This window comes from Ascaphus truei, chromosome 6 (assembly GCF_040206685.1).
Source record: "Ascaphus truei isolate aAscTru1 chromosome 6, aAscTru1.hap1, whole genome shotgun sequence".
In the NCBI taxonomy this organism is placed as follows: Eukaryota; Metazoa; Chordata; class Amphibia; order Anura; family Ascaphidae; genus Ascaphus; species Ascaphus truei.
Window position 1 is genome coordinate 114,387,290 of NC_134488.1, and position 21,867 is coordinate 114,409,156.

Below are 21,867 nucleotides of genomic sequence, written 5' to 3' on the forward strand. Positions count from 1 at the left end.
TTTTCTCCTGTTGCTCATGTTGCCTTTCGCTAGCTACAATGCGATGTGTTGCAGGCACCTCTGGCACTGACCCAATTACTGTATGATGGGTTTTTCTGGGTATTCCTAGGCCATTAAGACCCAGAATTTGCACCAACAACCCCGGTAGACCAGTTATTCTGTCCTAGTCAATTTACCAGATAGGAAACCCACCCGCTCTTCCAGACCTAAGGATGGAGACTTGGGTGCACTAGGGTCGTGGTAAAACTGAAATATAAAAAATAGTCGAGTGTTCAGCGGTAATCCATGACTAGGATAGAACAAAGGCAAATGTGGACCACAGGAGACCAGGAAACGATGCTCAATCAGTTATTTTTATGAGGTTGCTAATTTTGGATATTGTTTGGGAGAGTCAGGTTGTTCTGTGACATTGAGTTGGAATGGGGGATATGAGAAACACATAGATCCGCCATCAGGAAGCATTCATTTTGGGACACTCCTAGAAACCTAAATATTACTTAACTTGTATTATTATATATGTAACACCTCTCTGCCCAGCTTAAAAGAGTGTCACATCTAAGCACTGTAAATATATATTGGTGCTTATAGTCTCTCATACCTTTCTTCAGGGTGCTGGGGTTGAGGCTGGCTGGTGATGTAAGCAGTTGGTAATAAGCGTGCCAGGAACTTTGGAGACAAACAGGTTTCTTTATTTAGACAGACTTTCAGGATGTATACTTCTTCCCTGGGTGTTGAGATAGTTTCCCAGGGAGGCACACACGGCTTGTCACCTTCCATTACCATTGGTTATAGATAATATGCAACCTCTTGCTTTAGTGGAGTCATTTCCAGACACCTTCCAGGACTGCAGGAGTGTATATTCTATCAAGGTCCTCATATTCTTGTCATCCAATACAGTTCTCTACTAGTCCTTACTATAGTAGGCTGGTGTGCAAAGTACAGAGCTGTCTATGAGCAACGCTAGGGATCCCTTGGAATGAGTGCCACGCACATCCTCTTTTAGGAAAGATAGAATACTTCTGACTATATTATTGCAGTGTCTCTTCTTCGATAAGGGACATTCTTTCCTAACTACAAAATAACAAAAGGTGACCATACTCTACACATAATGTTACACATTTAGGACATAAACTTAATATGGTGAGACTCCTCTTCTCTGGTGTCCTCCTGGGGTCTGGGAGCTTACTGTATGTTGCCCCCTTTATACTCCTTGGGTGGTGCCATAACCCCACCCCTGTAACTGGGCAGAATAAAGGCGACCTTAACTTATTGTGCGTCATATGATGTTAGATGACCCTTCTAGCAGGTTCTGGAATCGAGGAGTGGCCAAGCACCTGCCTACTTACTTTAGCAACATTTATGTAGCAACATTGAATTAGCTACAGTTAACTAGGGTCTTACTTTAATATTAACCTACTAACTCCCTATTAACCCCCTTTTAGAGACGAAGAAAGTAATCCTATCAGGAGGGGGGGGGGGGGGATTTGCACATACAATAAAAAATATGTAAACAAAAATCACAGTACAATGTTACAAATTTACCAGATAATGACAATTATTAATATATATATATATATATATATATATATATATATATATATATATATATATATATATATATATATATAAAGGACATGAGGGCATGATAACACCATAGCAGGAAGTAGACAGCGAGGCAGTGGTAGCTGGAGGCAACGACGGTCAGAGCTCGGCTGGCTCAGATAGTAAGATAAATGCAGAAGGTAGATAATATCAGTTCTGCAAGCTGGGCAGGCTTTGAATCACAATTAATGCAGTGGTGGTCAGTGAAGCTAGCTAGTACACTCATGTACTTTGCATTATTATCTTACTCAATTAGAATGGGCAACAATTATGATCCAGTCTAAAGTTACCTACTGTATCATTCGCAGAACCCGCCTTATATCGTTAGATTTCTGCCTACTCTGAATTGCTATTCAGTGCTCTCCCCATTACCACGGCCTCTGAGATTAAAGGGTCAATACATTCTTACACACTATAGAGAATCAATGTGTTACCGTCACACAAAAATTTAACTAAGCTGGGATTTATCCCAATTATATAGGCTTTCTCTGTGTGCACTATACTCACTGTTTACTTACCTTGGATTTTATATATATTTTTAATCATTTTCATTAATAATAATAATAAAAGTTAAGTATTATTTAGGTTTCTACGAGTGCCCCACCATGAATGTTGTCTGATAGCGGATCTATGCCTCTCTCATATCCACTATTCCAACTCAATTCTATTTTATAGTTCATTCACCCGGGTGCACCTCTCCACTGCTTTAGGAGTCATCAGAGGAGATAGAGTACCTATTAAGTTCTCACATCACTCTGAATATCTCATCATTACTGGTGGTGTATCCTGTGAGCAGCTCTATTCTTGGAAATAGTGTTCTGTAACATTACATTCTGGTAGGTGCCTATATGCTGTAAACAAACATTATATTGAAATCCAATAGTATATGATGGTTAAAGTTGCAAATGTGCATACAGTACATTGGGTGATAGGATAATCTAATAAAGACGATTATGGTGGTCCAATTGGTGTAATGGTGTAATTATTGTGATCCAACATGTAATTTAGGTGTGTAAAGGTGAAACAATGAGCCTACAAGTCAAAGCAGCTGTCCTGGCAACGCCTTCTGTTCAGTTTGTTTTTTACATGATTGCAACCTGGAAATTCCCCAAAGTTCAGGTGGCAATTACAGTATATAGGTAGTGTATGGAAAAGGCGCTACTGCGCATGACAGAACTCCAGTAGGTCCCGGATGATGCAAAAAAACTTTATTGGCACATAGTGACACTAGGGCTACACCACGATCTCCCCCTCTACGCGTTTCACCCTCTAGAATAGGGCTTCGTCTTGGAGTGGGGAGAAGTGGTGCTGCCTGAACATTTATAGTAAAAAGCCCGCGAAAAACGGGCCCTAGTGTCATTATGTGCCAATAAAGTTTTTTTGCATCATCCGGGACCTACTGGAGTTCTGTCATGCGCAGTAGCGCCTTTTCCATACACTACCTATCTACATCCATTGAAGGCAGCACGCGGACGCCGGAGGAGAGAGGATAGCAGGACCCAGACCGGAGTGGAGATCAAAGGTAAGAGTTTTTAACTTTATTTACCTCTCCACGCACTCCGGTCACTCTAGGGTTGTTCATAGCTTCCTCATACCCGGCACAAATGGCTGATTGACACCTTCTGGTGCACTGCAGTGCAGCTGAAGCGCAGGACAGGCTTTTCTTTTGGCAATTACAGTATAGACCAGTATATATCTACCGTACAATATATGTCCCCATTTCTGCAATATGAAGCATTAGTCTGTGAGCTGTGATAGTCACAGATGATAATTAATGCTTTGAGAAGAAAACCACAATTCTGCAGTGGCAGGTGGAAGGGTTAATAATCGGGCCCCAAAAGTTTTGGAGGCAAATACATTTAATCAGTCGACAAAAGAGCCCGGATACAATAGAGTGTTTTTAGCATGCACAATTAAATTGTGAAATTCAGTTTAGAGCTGCTACAATTAGCAACCAGAAATATGTTACAGGCTTACATCTTTACCTCGTTGGGTAATTTAAACCTTTAAGACACCCAGTTATACACCTTTTAATTACAAGAGTTCGTTAGCCATTGTAATGGAAATATTATGCAAAGTTTTGCAAATATCCTATACATGATTGCGGAGATGTGATAATCCCATGTGTTGTGTGCACCTGCTGGAACCTCCCAGTGACATCACCACTCAGTTCTGACAGATAAACCTGAGCATTAAATACTTCCAATTTGCTAGAGTCTTCACTGTGAAAATGTTGAAACTGGTCTTGACTGTTCTACTGGCGGCTGGTGGTAAGTCATTAAGATATGAATAGCCTAGAGAAATAGTTAATTGTTTGGGGATCCTATAAGGAATATAGAAGCCGCAGCAGTGGCACTGTACAAATAATGTCTGCATTATTGTACAAAAGTAGAATTCAGAATTCAAAAACTATATATGCTTAAAGTGGCGATACAGTGCGCATATGTTGTTTGCTTGTTTTAATAGATGCAGCAGTTGCTTGCTGTTGCTTTAGGGCTGTTATATACAGCACGCGGCCGTGCGTTCCTTTGCGAACGCGCGTGCACGTGCCGCATGCTTTTCATGTATATAGAGCTGGGAGCTGCAGGTTAGTGTGTATGTGTGGTACGTGTGTATGTGTGAGTATATGTGTGTGCATGGGTTGTGTGAGTGAATGTAAGTCCTAGATAGATTTTTTTTTAAGAAAAAAAAAAGTTTAATATTTTTTTTGTTTTGTTTTACAATCCTTGACCCACACACACACATCCATACAAACACACATCCATACAAACACACATCCACGCATACATACACACACACACACACATCCATACAAACACACATCCATACAAACACACATCCACGCATACATACACACACACACACACATCCATACAAACACACATCCATACAAACACACATCCACGCATACATACACACACACACACACACACACACACACATCCATACAAACACACATCCATACAAACACACATCCACGCATACATACATATACATACATTTGAGCGCAGGCAGCGGCGCGAAAAGATGCATTTCTTCATCTTCGCCGCTGTCTGTCGGCTCCCTGCCGTGCGCGGCCCTTCTATAGAAAGGCTGACTAACGTCAGCCAACTAAAAATCCGCGAGCGCGGCGTAGCACACGCCCGGCACTATAGAACGTGCCTTAGGGAAATGTCATTATCTAAGCTGAAGATCGATTCATTGTCCTGTGATTGATCGGCAAAGACCCTGCTTCCCCGGGGATCACAATAGGATTGCTTATGTAAAGAGCTGTGCCGCTGTAAGTGGTTACTATAGCAACGCACAGAAGCTTAATGCATTCAAACGCAATAAAAAGGGCGTAATGAGTGGGGGTGGGAAGTGCAGTAAGTACAGTACTAATACTACACAACTGATATACAGTATATATAAACACAAACAGAGACCGCATACACACCTAATGATGATAGGGTATCTATAAGACCTAAATATAAAGAAAATAAAAATATATGTCGGTGCTGCTGAGACAAGATTAATATGCCAAAAACTTTTTTTGTTTTGTTTTTGTGATTGAGAGATATATATTCACAGTATTTTGAATGTATTGCTGCTGTAAGTCATATTTAATAGACACAGGATTTGTATGAGATTTTTTTTTTTAGTTTGAATTCAATAATAATTTTTTTCACTGGCCTTTTTGTTTTATTCACTTTGGGCAATTTTGACAGTGCCTGAAAGAAGATTAATTAAATATACTGCTGTAAATGTTTGGGATACATTTTTTTTCCTAATAGTTTAAGTAGTTTAATGTCCGTAAGAGACGTTCATCATTCTCTCTGAAATATATATATATTCATTGATATTTTCTCTGCAGCCTACTCACGGGTGGTAAATGGAAAAGATGCCAGACCCTACAGTTGGCCCTGGCAGGTAAGGCTCATCTCTAATAATTCATTGCTGATTTCATTGAATATAACTAAACAGTTGATACACTTGCTGTACCTTATTTTCCTATATGATGTAATACAGCAGACATTACTGGCTCTATAGAAACCCCCCGTGTTCTAAAAGAAATAATGATTTCCTAATGTTCCTTATTGATATCCTTTAGGGATTTAATTATTAGTTTCTAACTTCCCACCGTCCTTCACTGTTCAGTCGGAGGTCTTTTAGTTGCTTTCCTCTGGCGCCCTGTCCTGTCTGTTTGTATCCTTTCAGAGATGGACACATTAGTCTACATGATGTCATACCAATAATCTGTATAGTACCACCTAATAACGATGCCCCATCATGGTGTTGATGGAGACATAAGACTAATACAATACAACAGGGAACATTGTTTTTCTCGTATAAATTACAGGAAGACATTACTCCCCAGTCATGTGCTGTCCTAGAGTTTATATGCTCAAGTGCGACATTTTGCATTTATTTCACTTTGTTTACTCTATTTATGAAATTGAAATTCAGGGAATGTTACACTTTTTCTTCCATTTGGCACATGTGGGGATCATGCAACTCCGTAGCCAAAAAAGGCTGAGCTATCCTTAGGATCTCCCTTTTTTGCCATACTCTTAATAACTCGACACCATTACCCTAAGTCCTTCCACAGTTCTCAGCACTCAGGTAATGCTAGTTTTATTGCAGAATGTTTGTCACCTTAACCAGAGTATATTTGCCCATTAAATGTTAGTCATTGTTGTTAACAAACAGTGTGGAGGCTTGGAACAAGCGCTAATCACTGGGCACTCTGCACTATGTAAGTCTCAGCACTCCAAAGGGCTTATTCATATCAATGGGTCATAAGCTGCACCAAAACTTTGGTATTAGTTAGTATATCTATACCTTATTTTAAGAATTCACAATGGGAAAATGAGGGGTTGATAGGTTAAATCCAGCTAACAAGGGGTGCTACTAGAGGATTAGATGTGGTATACAACAAGTAGCTGAAAGGAAAAGCAATTCCTCTTACTTAGGTGCACTCCCTAATTTAATTAGAGTTATTATACGTATCATATAAGGAGTGGTCGCATGTCATTGATATGATTGATGTATGATTATATATACCCGTATAGAACATATTAAAACATACCTTTTAATTGATTAGATTAAAAAAAAATCAGCTTTATAAAGAGGATAGCAAGCAATCTAAAATATATAGTGACAAGGATTCCAGCTGTGCTTTGATTGTAGTAACTAGTTTGCTACACCGCTGGTGATACTGGTATGAGGATCACAATTAAACTCCATGCGCCAATGTGTGATAATTCGCACTAAAAGGTACTTAACGTGAACTAGAATGAAAGAATACTGCCGTGTGACTAAACGTGTCTTAAAAATCTATGTGGGCTGAGAGATTTGGATGATTGTTACACTGAATTAGTAATAGTACATCGGGATTCCTAAATAGTATAAATAGGCTTGACCTACAGTAGTGGCTACTGAGAAATAATTTGTAGGAAGCTAAATCAGTTGTCTTAGTAATATCTGGAAACCATGATCCTAAATAAAGGAAAAATGCAAAGTCTCCTGTTATTGAGAAAATTCACTCATCTGCCATATGCCATTAATACCCCTATTGAACACCTTGATTCTAAACATGTCTAGAATAATTCCAGGTAGTTGAAAGGTCAATGTTTGTAGGGCTAGGGGAGACCAGGTAGAGAAGAAATGTTATGATTGATATATTTCGATTGGGGAATCCAGGAGCTCAGGAGGAGACCTGCACCCGAAATTGCTCCGACTCTCAGCACCCGAGCCAACGTAGTGTCAGTGATGCGCATTTCGCACATAGTGGCTTCCTCTGGGGTCTATATATATATATATATATATATATATATATATATATATATATATATATATATATATATATATATATATATATATATATTTGTCCTTATCTTGAGAACACAATCCCAAACGGAATTTCCATTATGAAAGGGTGTTCGAGAGGATCTAAGTTAGTAAGAAGTAACAATGGGCAAATTGTTGTTTTTGCACAATTGTTGTGAATGTTCACACTTTTACCCAGCGAGTGTAAGAAAACGCGCAACATTTTGAGAAAATGGCAGTTTGCCGCGGTCATGTCATCTCTGGTCACATGCCTCTAGTTGTGCAAATATGCTGAGACTTGCGAGTGTTGATCTGAGTGACTACAATTGCGTTTCAAGTGCAGTTGTGTATTAAATGGGGAGTTAGAACAAAGAAGTTGTGAAACAAGGAAGGTGTGAAACAAGGTACAGTATATTGTTGGGTGGCCATTGTTTGCCAATGTGGCTATCTGTGACCCATTGAGGGCATAGATTACCACAGTGACATTCAATTGATTAAATGGCTAGTTTTGTTTTATAATAATGTTTTTTATATAGTGATGTATAGCACTTGGCTGATAGCACTTTTGCTCATTCCTGTGTGGTGTTGGTGGTAGAGGGTGTAAATGAAGGGGGTAGTTGCAACGGGGAAAGTGGTTAGGCCTTGCGGTGGGGGTTAACGCCTTCCTTACATTGGCGGCTGTAACAGCTAAGGAAAGGGGGGATTAATCCCTCCCGGGAGGCCTGATCGCCCTCCCTGGGTCAACTATAACCTTCACACAGCCCCTCTACCACCGACACACCGGGTAGTGGTGTTTAACCCCATTCATTGCTGAAGCTCTGTCTTTATTTTCATTTTATTAACATATTACTGAAGCAGAAGGTGTCTGTAGCTGACCTCCATTAATTTCAGGTCCAGGGAACTACGTAAAATTAGCCTCTTCCTGAGATAACGGAATTGCATACAATTGTACAAAGCAATAATGAGCAAGATAAGGCTTGAAATAAAAAGACTACGTCTAACATTACATTGTACTCGTTATAAATACATTATTTTATTCACACTAAATACATTTTTCTCAGGTCTCTCTGCAATACCAAATGGGAGGAGGATTCCAGCACAGCTGCGGGGGAAGCCTCATCTCACCCAACTGGGTCTTGACTGCTGGACATTGCATTTCGTAGGTTTCTCAAACACCCACATTTTCACCTACTGTGTGGCAAAGGCTAAATTGTGTCTCTTAAGGTTAACTCTTACAGATCCTTTCATATACCAATTGGTAGTTATACCCAGGTCCGCCAATAGGGGTGGTCTGCCAGGGCTGGTGTCCTGGGTCTGCTGGCTGGGCGGGACCCGGCTGGCGGTGCAGGTTCCCCCCGACCTCTGGCTAGGCCCTGCTGCCGGTCGCGGCTGGGCCCTGGCTCTCAGCTGCCTGTAAGCTTCTTCTTATCTCTGTCCCACGCCGTTGCCGAGCTTTCAGTGCCGGCGTGCGACGGGGCTCCTTTCATGTGTCCTGGGCCCCATGATTTCTGTTGGCGGCCCTGGTTATACCACTTCATCATACCCCAGGACATGAATTAAAAAAGTGATACCCTAACTCAAGCGCTAAACCTATTATTGTGTGACATACACGTGAAAAAACAAAGCAAATATCTCAATTTGCATACAAGACTGTGAAAATGAAAGGAGGATACCTGGCGCTTAAAGAGTCACTGTGTTCATATGAAACAATCCGGTCTTTAAAAAGTGTCTCAAAGTCCAAAACTTGAAGTGGATGGCTGTAGTTTTTCTTTACTGCTGCTGCTCTTCAATACACCTGAAATTGATAGAAGGGTACACCATTGCGCAGTACTACTGATGTTTGATGTTAACCCCTTAATACCAACTTCCCCAGTGTGGACTGAATACACTTACACGAGCCCCCAGGAATTGAACAATAGCAAAGAAGGGGGTCACAAATTTATTTAAAAAACGGCTTCAACAAGCCTAACAAAACCGGCTGATTAGCCTGCACTAAAAACAAGTGAATGGTTACTCACATGTACTCACATGAATACATGCGTATCAAAACGTCATGAGGATGCCGTCCGCAGCTTGTATTGTGCCTCCTGTGTTTGCTCCGGATGAGAAGGGCTCTCTCACAGCATAACTTCTCCGGTTAGGTGTATCAGAGTCTCTCCCGCCACTCGGCTGCGTTCCGGTTTGCAACCGAGGGTTCTGGCAGACTCCTCACCTCTCAAACCACAGATGTGTTAAACCTAACCGGAGAAGTTTTTTAAATAAATTTGTGACCCCCTTCTTTGCTATTGTTCAATTCCTTGTCTGGGGGCTCGTGGAGTTCGGGTGATTCTGGGAATCACGAAATCCCAAGAGACAAAGGAAGTACCCAGGGGATTCGTGGTACATAAGAACAAAAAGGGAATAAAGCACAGATTGTCTCCACTGTACCCTGAAAGAAACACTCCTGTAAGTGTATACAGTCCACACTGGGGAAGTTGGTATTAAGGGGTTAACATCAAACATCAGTAGTACTGCGCAATGGTGTACCCTTCTATCAATTTCAGGTGTATTGAAGAGCAGCAGCAGTAAAGAAAAACTACAGCCATCCACTTCAAGTTTTGGACTTTGAGACACTTTTTAAAGACCGGATTGTTTCATATGAACACAGTGACTCTTTAAGCGCCAGGTATCCTCCTTTCATTTTCATACCCCAGGACATACTGGGAAACGAGAGGTAACTCTCAATGTATTACTTATAGTTACATAGTAGATGAAAACATAGAGGTTGAAAAAAGACATCCATCCATCAAGTTCAACCTATGCTAAATTTAGACAACAGATACTTTATCCTGTATCTATACTTACTTATTGATCCAGAGGAAGGCAAACAAAACCCCCCAGTGAAATATCATCCAATGATATCTCGTAATGGGAAAAATAAATTCCTTCCTGACTCCAAGAATTGGCAATCAGATTACTCCCTGGATAAACATCCTTCCCATGTATACTTATTTGATATATCCCTGAATACCTTTCCTTTCTAAAAAGATGTCCAACCTTTTTTGGAACAAATGTATTTTATCTGCCATCACAGTCTCCATGGGTAATGAATTCCACATTTTAACTGCCCTTACTGTAAAGAACCCTTTCCTTTTTTGCTGGTGAAATCTCCTTTCCTCCAACCTTAAGGGATGACCCCATGTCCTTTGTACTGCCCGTGGGATGAATAGTTATTTTGCAAGTTCCTTATACTGTCCCCGAATATATTTGTATATAGTTATCATATCTCCTCTTAGACACCTCTTTTCTAATGTAAATAAATCTAATTTAGCTAGCCTCTCCTCATAAGTAAGATTGTCCATCCCCTTTATTAATTTGGTGGCTCTTCTCTGTACTCTCTCTAGTTCCATAATGTAATTTCTAAGGAGTGGTGCCCAAAATTGTACTCCATATTCAATGTGTGGTCTTACTAATGCTTTGTAAAGGGGCATAATTATGTTTACTTCCCTTCCACCCATTGCCCGTTTAATGCAAGATAAGATCTTGTTTGCCTTTGCAGCTACTGCATGACTTTGGGCACTATTGCTAAGCCTGCTGTCTACAAGCACTCCTAAATCCTTCTCCATCAAGAATTCCCCCAATTTATCCCCATTTAATTTGTAAGTCGCCAGTTTATTCTTGCTTCCCAAATGCATAACCTTACATTTATCTGTATTAAACCTCATCTGCCATTTACCTGCCCAAGTTTCCAGTCTCTCCAAGTCCTTCTGAAGAGAAATTACATCCTGCTCTGATTCTACTACCTTACACAATTTTGTATCATCAGCAAAGATGGAGACTTTGCTCTCGATGCCAACCTCAAGGTCATTAATAAACAAGTTAAAAAGCAGGGGTCCCAGTACCGATCCCTGAGGTACTCCACTCACGACTTTAGCCCAACCTGAAATGTTCCATTTATAACAACCATCTGTTGTCTATCCATCAACCAGTTTTCAATCCAGGTACAAAAAGTTTTTACTGAGTCCAATTTGCTTTATTGTGTACACCAACCTCTTGTGTGGAACCGTATCAAAAGCCTTTGCTTTGCAAAAACTTCCTGGTAAAACATTTTTATAAATAAATAAATCTAGACCTCTCTAAATAATAAACCCCTTGTTGATGATGGAGCTTACAGCAGTTTGCAGATTCATTCGTTTCATGTCTCTCCTCCAGCTTTTTCCTCTGTATTTCATATCTGAAGGCAATTGTTCCTCTTGCATTACTAACCTTTTGCCTCTATTACAGTTACAAACAGAGCTATCGTATTGTGCTTGGAGAATATGATCGGAATGTGGAGGAAGGCGCAGAACAGTACATACCTGTCAACTCCAAAGACATCTTTGTCCACCCCAAATGGGACATGGCTTGTGGTTTCTGTGGGTAGGTACAATTTGTGGGAGCTGGGAGATTTCCCATGGCAGATAGCTACATTTAATTTACTTTATAGATATTTGGCATTTTGAAACCTAATCTCCCCAAAAATAGAAAGTAGGACTGCATTTGTGCACTTGTGTAGGGATGCCACATGAAGTTTTTATAATACGGGACCACAAAATGCAGTAGGAAAATTTAATTTAAAGCCAAGCATGTCCTATATGTTTAAGTGACAAAAACACACACTAGTTTTCCACCACATTCTCTCTCTACCCCTCATCCATTCCTCCCCCATATATTTATTTTGCTTCCCAATCCATTCATCCCCCCCCCATATATTCATTTCTTCCGTCAATCTATTAATTTCTTCCCCCTGTCTATTCATTTATTTCCCCCCAATCTATTCATTTATCTCCCCCAAACTATTCATTTCATCTTCCCAATCTATTTATTCCCCACCCCCCAATCTATTAATTTCTTCCCTATCAATCTAGTAATTTCTTCCCCATCTATTAATTTATTTCCCCCCAATCTATTCATTTCCCCTTCCCAATCTATTTACCCCCCCCCCAATCTATTTATTTATTCCCCATCAATCTATTAATTTCTCCTCTCCTCCCCCCAATCTATTCATTTCTCCTCTCCTCCCCCCAATCAATTCATTTCTCCCTCCCCCAATCTATTCATTACTCCTCTCCTCCCCCCAATCTATTCACTTCTCCTCTCCTCCCCCCAATCAATTCATTTCTCCCTCCCTCCCCCAATCTATTCATTTCTTCTCTCGGCCCCCTTGCTCACTAAAAATGCCCTGGCGCAATGTACAGCACTTACCTGTGGAGTGGAGCCCATCCTGGCGGCAGACACAGGAAATTGTCATTCACTTCCAGGTCGAACCACTGGGATGGGCTTTACCCCTGCCCTCCTCTGCTGTGGCCATTGTCCTCTGCAGCCACCATCCCCTTCCTTTTTCTGCTTCTGCCGACCTCCGCCATCCTTCTCCCCCACCCGTCACTGCCAGGCCTGCGTGCGCCCCTGAATTGTTCCGTTGCATCCCGATTAAATCTTGAAGAAAGAAACCAGAGAATATACTTGACTCATTTGTGCTACTCTGTATATTGAAGGTTGCCAAAATGTATCTCTTGATCACGCTATGAAAAATATATAATCCTGATTTTTGTGTTTCCACAGCAGCTGTAATATCTCTGACAAAAGTCAGAGGGTTGGTAAAGGTTTGGTTACATCGTTACATAGTGGATGAGGTTGAAAAAAAGACACATGACCATCAAATTCAACCTGTGCTAAATTTAGACAACAAATACTTTATCCTATATCTATACTTACAGTATATTGATCCAGAGAAAGGCAAACAAAAAACCCCAGTGAAATACCATCCAATGATATCTCATAAAGGGGAAAATAAATTCCTTCCTGACTCCAAAAATTGGCAATCAGATTGCTCCCTGGATCAACTTCCTTCCCATGTTTACTTATTAGGGATACCCCTGTATACCTTTCCAATCTATTGGAATTTTTCGTTATAGAGAATCTAGAAGACAATAGAAAAAAAAAGTGGCTAAGGTTTGTCAATGATTGGTCAATACTTTTTTATTCCACAAGTCTCTAAGTTCAGGAAGCAGGTATCCTTTGGCATATTTAGGAGCACAGGAGGAAGGGTTTTAACCTTTAGTGTTTCCTGTTCAGTTATGATATCGCACTCATCAAGTTATCCAATGACGTTCAGCTCAACGATAAGGTTGAAGTAGGTTACCTCCCACCTGCAGGACAGCTTCTCTCCAATGATTATCCATGCTATATCAGTGGCTGGGGACGGCTCGATAGTAAGTATGAAACTTATACATAGCCAAAAACAAGACTGGAGGTTTTGGATTCTCCAATGGGTAAGGGTTAATGAGACCAATTTGTATAAGACAAAAAACAGGGGAGCCCAATGCTACATCCAATTGACAAAATATATATGGTAATAAGTATAAAGTTAAATACTTCAATAATAATATTTTCATGGTTATTTAGTTAGACCCTTTGGCCAAAGCGTCATAAGCCTGCATACCAACGCCAAGTTATAACAAAATTTGCAGGTCCTAACACTACACTGTGAACCTTTCCTTTTACCTCTGTATGAGGGGAAACAACCACAGTGAGTCCTGTCCTTACAGCAAAATGAGAGAACCTCCCAAGTTAAAAAGGTGGGGAGGGGTGAGCTCTGGGAGGAGGGGCGGCCTACCTCCAAACAACTGTTGCCAGTTAGAAATTGAATTAACACACACTTTCCCAGTAAGCTCAAACCCCAACACACACCATATCATATATACAGCTGAACCCTATTATAACGCGGTGCTCGGGGTCCACATAATGAGACCGTGTTATAACCGGGATCGCGAAATGGCTGCCGCACGAGGACTTACCTGGTAGCGTAGGGGGGAGGTGTATGTGTATGTATGTATGTATGTATGTATGTATGTATGTGTATGTATTGGCCCATGTAGCACCACTGACATACTACTAAGTATTTATGTTATTGTTGTCAGTTTTTGGTTACCTTTATTAGTCTTGTGGATGCGGGGTCCGCTCTCTCTCTTAGTATGTGTATGTATGTGTGTCCTTTAGCAATAAAGCATTGAATGTAATAAAAAAAAACACCTTGTTTTTTTAAATGGGGAGCCACGGTCAGACCGCGTTATAAGCGGATCCGCATTGTAGCGGATTGCGCTATAAAATGGTTGAGCTGTGTGTGTATGTGTATGTGTGTATATATATATATATATATATATATATATATATATATATATATATATATATGTGTGTGTGTGTGTGTGTGTGTCAAAAGGAGTGCTTCAGTACTGAGCGTGTGTTAATCCAATTTCTATAAGTACATACAAAATTGGGTTTTGTAATCATGAAAATCTAGGGATGCTCCATGTCCATATGGAATAAGTGTATAAAGCAGGAAAATAAAGGGAGAGACATTTTTTTTAAAACAATAAGGTTATTCTCCAGAAAAAAAGTGGAGGCTTAGAAAAATCTGTCCACCCAATACCTTTAGTGCCATCCCACTTTGGCCACTGAAAACAATGTTACAAAACCAAAATGTCACTTAAATAAGTCTCTCAATAAAAGTGGAAAGGGAATGTGTTAGTAATAACACTAGTGGTATAAAAGAATGGGGACTGATTCTGTATGGGTCCGGTGCCAAGAAACCCACATTTCCGTATAATCATATATTGAATTATTATTTTTTCTGACATATTAATCAACATATTTAGCAATTTTAAAAAGCAAGAGAAGTACAAAGTAAGTGAACAGGAGTAGTAAATTATTAAAGGAAGGTATATTATTAGAGCACAAAGAGTATCTATATTATAAAATAGAATTGATATTATTGTTGTTGAATCAGTCATCATATCTTATACTGGACAGAAATACACTCGCCTAGACGGGTGAAAAGAGGCCCCTATATAACTAGCACTCATTTTGAGTGCTAGTTATATAGGGGCCTCTTTTCACCCGTCTAGGCGAGTGTATTTCTGTCCACTATTCTGTTACCCCTGGCACCATTACACGGACTGTAGCAAGAGCTAGCTCCCTTCCCTTCCTTTTCCCCCAATCTCTCCACTTTCCCATTATTGATCATATCTTATATTCCAGAGGGCAATGCATGCGATGGCAGCACCAATCGGTTTCTTATAGCACAAGACTGCTTAGTAAAAATGGCCCACAATCTGATTAACAAGTCTTGGGTATAACATGGCATTCCATTCCTACAGTGTACCATTGCAATTATTAGTAGAAATAGTCAAACCAGTCCAAATCCGTTACCTGTAATTTTGTGGATTGTTTAGACCAAGTCCGTCCCCCCCACCAAAATCCATCTGCCAATTTGGTACTAAGCTTGTCATTAAATACTATTAGGACGGATTTTTTAGAATCCAGACTCTGATTTCATATTGAATCTGAAATCTGTTGCCGTATAAAGACTTTATAAGGCACCAACCTAATGACTGGAATAGTGAACAGTGAGCCGCTCAAAGTATGATGTTACAGTAATGCTACCCATCAGCTGGTTTTGCTCACACTACCAGAGCTGCATCTTAGAAAAGCAGTGGTTGTGAGTTCTCATCCTGTTGGGTCTGACACCATTCCAGTCATTAGATGGGTGCCTTAGGCTTATTATCAACTCTATATAATTGGAATGGAAATCCTTTTAGAAAGTGTGGGATGGGACTAATTTAAATATACTGTGCATATTTCCCAGACGGGTACCTCACGTGTGCTCCCTTTTCAGCACACACGTCTCCTTAATTTATTTGGAGGGACGTTTGAGGGGATATATATATATATATATACAACTGGAGACACGACTAAATTAAAAGTCTCTCTGTCTCTCTCTTGGATTTTTAATTCGTTCATTTCTTCCCCCAATCTATTAATTTCTCCTCTAATCTATTAATTTCTTCCCCCCAATCTATTATTTTCTCTCCCCCTAATCTTTTCATTTCTCCCCCTAATCTATTAATTTCCCCCCAATCTATTAATTTCCCCCCAATCTATACATTTCTTCCCTCCCCAATCTATTCATTTATTCCCCCAATCTATTAATTTCTTCCCCAATCTATTCATTTCTTCACACCCAATCTATTTATTCCCCCCCCCAATTTATTCATTTCTTCCTCCAATCTATTAATTTCTTCCTCCCCAGTTTATTAATTTATTCCCCAATCTATTAATTTCCCCTCCAATCTATTAATCCCACCCTTTACCTATTAATTTCTATATATATTTCTATATACAACTGGTGGCACTCCTGTATTGAAAGTCTCTCTTTCTCTCTCTTTGATTTGTAACAATTCATATTGCTCCCTGTCTTTGAAAGAAAAAAAAATCCAAAATGGCGGATTGGCTTTTTTTAGACTGATCCACGGACCAAAGGAACTGGCTGATCTGAGGCGGGTCCAAATTCTGCAATTTTTATTCGCCCATCTCTAATGATTAGCACCTAAAATAGCCCAATGTTCTGTTCTAATTCTGTTCAATTTATGCAATAAGATGTCTGATGGTACTTTATAGAAGTAGCTTATTGAATAATTCTCCCTGTTCAGCTGAAGGACCTCTTGCCACTATCCTGCAGCAGGCTCTTCTCCCTGTTGTGGACCATGCTTACTGCACCCAGGAAGACTGGTGGGGAAGCATCATCAAGGAATCCATGTTGTGCGCTGGTGGTTATAACAAAGCTGCTTGTAATGTGGGTGTCAAACTCTGCACATGATCAAGCAATGTAAAGGGAATATGATTAGGTAGAGCATGGGTGCGCAAACTGGGGGGCGCAAGATTTTCGGGGGGGGGGGGGGGTGCAGCAGTTATAGAGGTCCCGTGCTCTCCCCCAGGCATTTCAATTAAATGCCGGGGGACCGGCAAGGCCTCTAACACACTTACCTTCCCTTCCAACGACACGTCGTCATGGTAACCCGGGGCCAAGCAGGGGGGGGGGGGGGCGCAAGGCGCCGAGGAGAGCATGCATGGGTAGAGGATACCCAAAGAGTGACTTTATGATATCTTACTGTAGTGTTGCCCTGCTTCTTAGGCCAGGTTGTGCTTTGTGGGACGCTCCCACAATGTCTAATCTCTCTGTAACTGGGGTAATAGGTAATAGGTAGACAGCAGAATAATGGGAATTACCAAGAGGACTGTGTACAAATATTGAGGGTTTAAGCTATTATCATGAAAACAAAACTCAAAGCTATCTGTAAAGCACAGTGTTCTGAATCTCACATTCTTAGCCATCACATCTATTCCACAGATATCTATTAGTTAAGGTGTGATTAATAGATTACAAAACAACGCATTGACAATATTTCTAGCAATTAATGATTAAGCAATGATGGTCTGCAGATGTTTCTTCAGAATAAACACCAGATCCACTGCTGAGTTTACTTTCTAGTATAAAGATAAGGCCTTTGGAGTAATGATTTGGTCACCCCTGTTCCTTTTGATGACCTTCTTTCAGAGTGACTCAGGTGGACCTCTGAGTTGCCAGGCCCCAGATGGCAGATGGTATATTCATGGCATCACCAGCTTTGGACCCAGTGAAAGGTGCAATATACTGCAGAAGCCTACCGTATTTACTCGCGTGTCAGCATACAATGACTGGATAGAGGAGGTGAGTACAAGGTTTTTTTTTTAACACTTTAGTTTGTATTTAAACTTTCAAAACGGTGTGGGGTAGGGGTACAGAAAGGAAAGATAGGGAGGAGGGAAATGGAGAGGCGCCACCAATGTCAGAAATGTACAAAGATTTTCATATAGTGCCATAATGCTTATTTTTATACATTCTTTATGTTTAGGCACATCATGTTATAAACATTTACCCGCTTCTAACAAACATACATACTGTACGGATCAGAACATCACCTATGTTTTATTGTCCCAGAGGTCCTCGGATTCCTCATCCTTTCCTCAAGGAAAACCGTCAGCCTCTCCATTAGTTTGACATCACTAATTCTCCAGACTACTTCTCTTTTTGATGGAGGGATTGGTTTCTTCCAGGCCACTGAGGCAGAACATCTAGCCACCAGTAATATGTGTGTGGTTAATTTTCCTATATGCCGGTTTATGTTTTCTATCGGTTGGGATAGAATAAATATGGTTGGATCTAGGGGGATTTTGACCCCTATCACCTCTTCTATTAAGTTTGGGATCACAGCCCAGAATGCCACCACCCCTTCACATCAATCTACTGAGTCTTTTGAAGTCACACTATTCTACCATTTCACCAGTCCGGTCCAGCCCGTACCATCTACCAATCTGGTCCCCTGAGTCCCATATATCGGCTTGATTATATCCTTCCAATTGGGTCAACTCAACCCACTATCCAAGGGTCCCAGGTCCTGTAAAATCTGTCAATGGATTATCTCCTACATCTCTTATCCCTTTTTCTTTCCATCTATAATATACCTTTATGCTACTGTACATACCGGGCCAAAACTTGGGTTATCGAATAGGGGCATCATCCTAGTGGGAATCCTACTAAATTGGCATTTAGTTCTAGGGATCTGCCATATGTTCAGAGTAAAAATTATTAAATCTAGTATCTATAGTGTCTTTATTTTTCTACAATATGCTTTATGACTAGAGAAGTGCGAAACTGTCCTAACTGTGTCCACTCATTTTTTGCAAGTTAATTTATTTGCATATTCTCTCTCTGTGTGTATACAGTATGTGTATATCGATAGGGTATGTGCAAAAAGTGGTCCTGGTGCTCAAGCACCAGGTCCGGAATTCATAGTGTGGTTGTTTAATGAAACCGGAGAACATGAACTTGTGGGGTATATGAATCCACAGATTACTGATGTCAGTGGTTTATCAATGAAATTCCTAATAAAAAGACAAATACTCCCTGAAGGGGCGAGTGGCATATGAATTATACCCTTCCCCTCCGCATGCACAATCAGCTTTTGCCAGCCACACATGAGCGACTGGCCCATGCTGATCGTGATTGCACTGCCGCCAAGAGCCGATTGCACATGCTCAGCCGCAAAATCCTATCCGACGCATGTTCGATCAGCTCTTGCAGGCCGCACATGCACCATCGGCTCGTCAGACACACATGCACGATCGGTGTGGGTCGTTCACGAATGCGCAGTCGGCTCTGGCCATACACATGTGTTTTCGACGTGGGCCTTTCGCGCATGCGTGACAGTTGTCCCGGTTTTTCACTGGGAAAAAATGGTCACGTGTATATGTGCATACAGTATATGTATATATATCCTCTCTCCTTCATTTATTATCCACTCTATTTCAGATCATCACCAACAACTTAAGTAGAACTGGGAATGATTCCCCTCTCAATGAGACCTCCAGGACCTAGGAAATCCAGTAGTCTCAGTTATACAATGTGCTCAATTTTAAGTCGTTTTTCTGAATATAACAGGCATCATCTGAATGCAACATCCTACTTTTTTTGGCCTCATGCTCACACCGCACCAAATGCCACACTGGTGCATCCGGCACAATTCCATTATCTTGCAGAAAAGCACAGAATTAAACAAGTCAAAGCACACATCATCGTATTCAAGTCTTTTTTTTAATCTGTGTTGTTTAGATACGTAACTTCTCTGCCTGGCAAGGTACACATTATTCTAAGAAGGATATGTAGCACCATACCGTTAAGCAGAGATATCATTCACTTTTATGGAGGCCATTGGGTTAAGAAAGGTTTCCAATTGCTACTAGTGTTTACTTGTGTCCCACAAGAGAAGAGGAGATCTGTTTAACTTGGATGATGCCAAAAGACAATACAGTAGTAATATAGCACAGTAATATGGTGCAGTAATATAGCGCAGTAATATAGTGCAGTAATATAGTGCAGTAATATGATCACCTCTTTATTGTTTCAAGCTTTTCAGTGTAGTTGAGCAATTATGAAATATAAAATCTTGGCTTTTTGCTAACAATGTATATGAAACTTCACATAACAATGACAACAAGTTATAATAACCCATTCAAAAGGTATGCAGTGCTGTACATAATTTTACAATCTAATTTTTGGGACAGGGACCTGACACTGGCACTTGAACAAGATGGTCTCACTGCAAATACAATACCTGAATTGTTACACCATTTCTTTCACAAATGCAGAGTTTCTACACATTGTGTACTAGTGCGTTGGCTCTATACAATGTAACAGTATCATTTGGGGGGTGAAAACTCTTTTTCAGTGATCAGGTCAGCTTCAGTGAAACCTTCACATATTCAGTATCCCACGATCCCAGAAGCCTATGGGGGCATATAATTATTAGAGAACAATATCCAATAGTGGTATTTGACTTTGCATTGCATGGTGCAGAGATAATGCACAGGGCTTCCCGTGGTGATAACATCAGCAGTATCAGATCATCATTCATACAGTTTCCACTTCTGCATTTGTAGAAACCCCAGCTGTCCCATCTCCTTCTGGTTTTGTTTCACTCTCAGTATATTAGTAAAAGATAACCATCTACATTATTATTGAAATCAGCACCTCAACATTTTACTGGCTATAACCCTCCCTGCCCATCATTGAGTTTACATAATGTCTCTCATCTTGGCTTACTCGGGTTGGTTACCTTGTTATGGTGTTGGATTTGTGAGGCTGGGCGATGATATAGTGAATCCAACAAGCAAATGAGTGAGTGTGCAATGATATAGCAATGATGGGCACCAGGAACTTTATTCATTGAATACATCGATTGTTACATCCATATACTGTACACGTTGACCTTGGTATAGACATAATTGCATTCTCCTTAATGCTGTCTGAACCTTACTTCCCTAGCTGCCCCTATCTTGGCTCGATTGGAAGGTACTGAGGCTTGATTCCCTTGGTTGCCTACAGAAGCCCTCTTCTGGGTCACTTCAGTAGAGCTCCATCACGCATGGGTCCCTGTCATACCTGGCGCTATTCCCCCTCTGTCAGTAATAAGTGTCCCTCCCTCAGGCACCACTTACCACCTTGGCCAGCTATTGACTCTCCGATAGGGCTGATACAACCATGCCTCGGAACTACTGCCTGTTGAGTTCCCTCTGGGTATAGGCTGTCTCTCCATGAACCGTTAATAGTGAAGGGAGTAATCTCTGTGGGATACTACCTAACCGGGGTACTGTCCCTGACTATAAAACAATAAATGTGAATCATGCCATACTATACGTATGAACGTATTTACACTATTCACAGTGAGATCCCTCTACTCTGGCTTCAAGAAGCTTCCCCTTTCTATATATATATAGAAAAGCCAGTATAACCAACCCCACACTGATGAGACCCATTAAGGTTGAAACGGCTGTCTGTGGGTGGGTTTACTGGCTATGCAACCCAGGCTGTGCTCAAAGCTGTGAAATGCAGCAAGCATAAGCTTATAGGGGACCATGTTATATGGTTTTGAAGCAAAAGGTGGCACTGTGTGCTCATTTGCATGCCATTTCCCAGAATCCCTTGCTGCAGTGGAAGCACTGTGTGCTGGGTGATAATGGTGAAAGGCAGGGTTGCAGACCTGTCTAAGACATGCAAATGAGCAT

At 40.7% G+C, this 21,867-nt stretch overlaps 1 protein-coding gene across 1 annotated transcript; it reads left to right on the forward strand.

Moving 5' to 3' along the window:
* The first annotated feature begins 3,738 nt into the window (after positions 1–3,738).
* Positions 3,739–19,875, forward strand: LOC142497698 (proproteinase E-like). Its single transcript, XM_075605848.1, has 8 exons — positions 3,739–3,872; positions 5,456–5,511; positions 8,472–8,569; positions 11,674–11,808; positions 13,504–13,640; positions 16,917–17,059; positions 17,822–17,974; positions 19,616–19,875. The coding sequence occupies exons 1-8, from the start codon at positions 3,833–3,835 to the stop codon at positions 19,679–19,681; spliced, it is 828 nt and encodes a 275-aa protein (XP_075461963.1). The 5' UTR covers positions 3,739–3,832; the 3' UTR covers positions 19,682–19,875.
* The last annotated feature ends 1,992 nt before the right edge of the window (positions 19,876–21,867 follow it).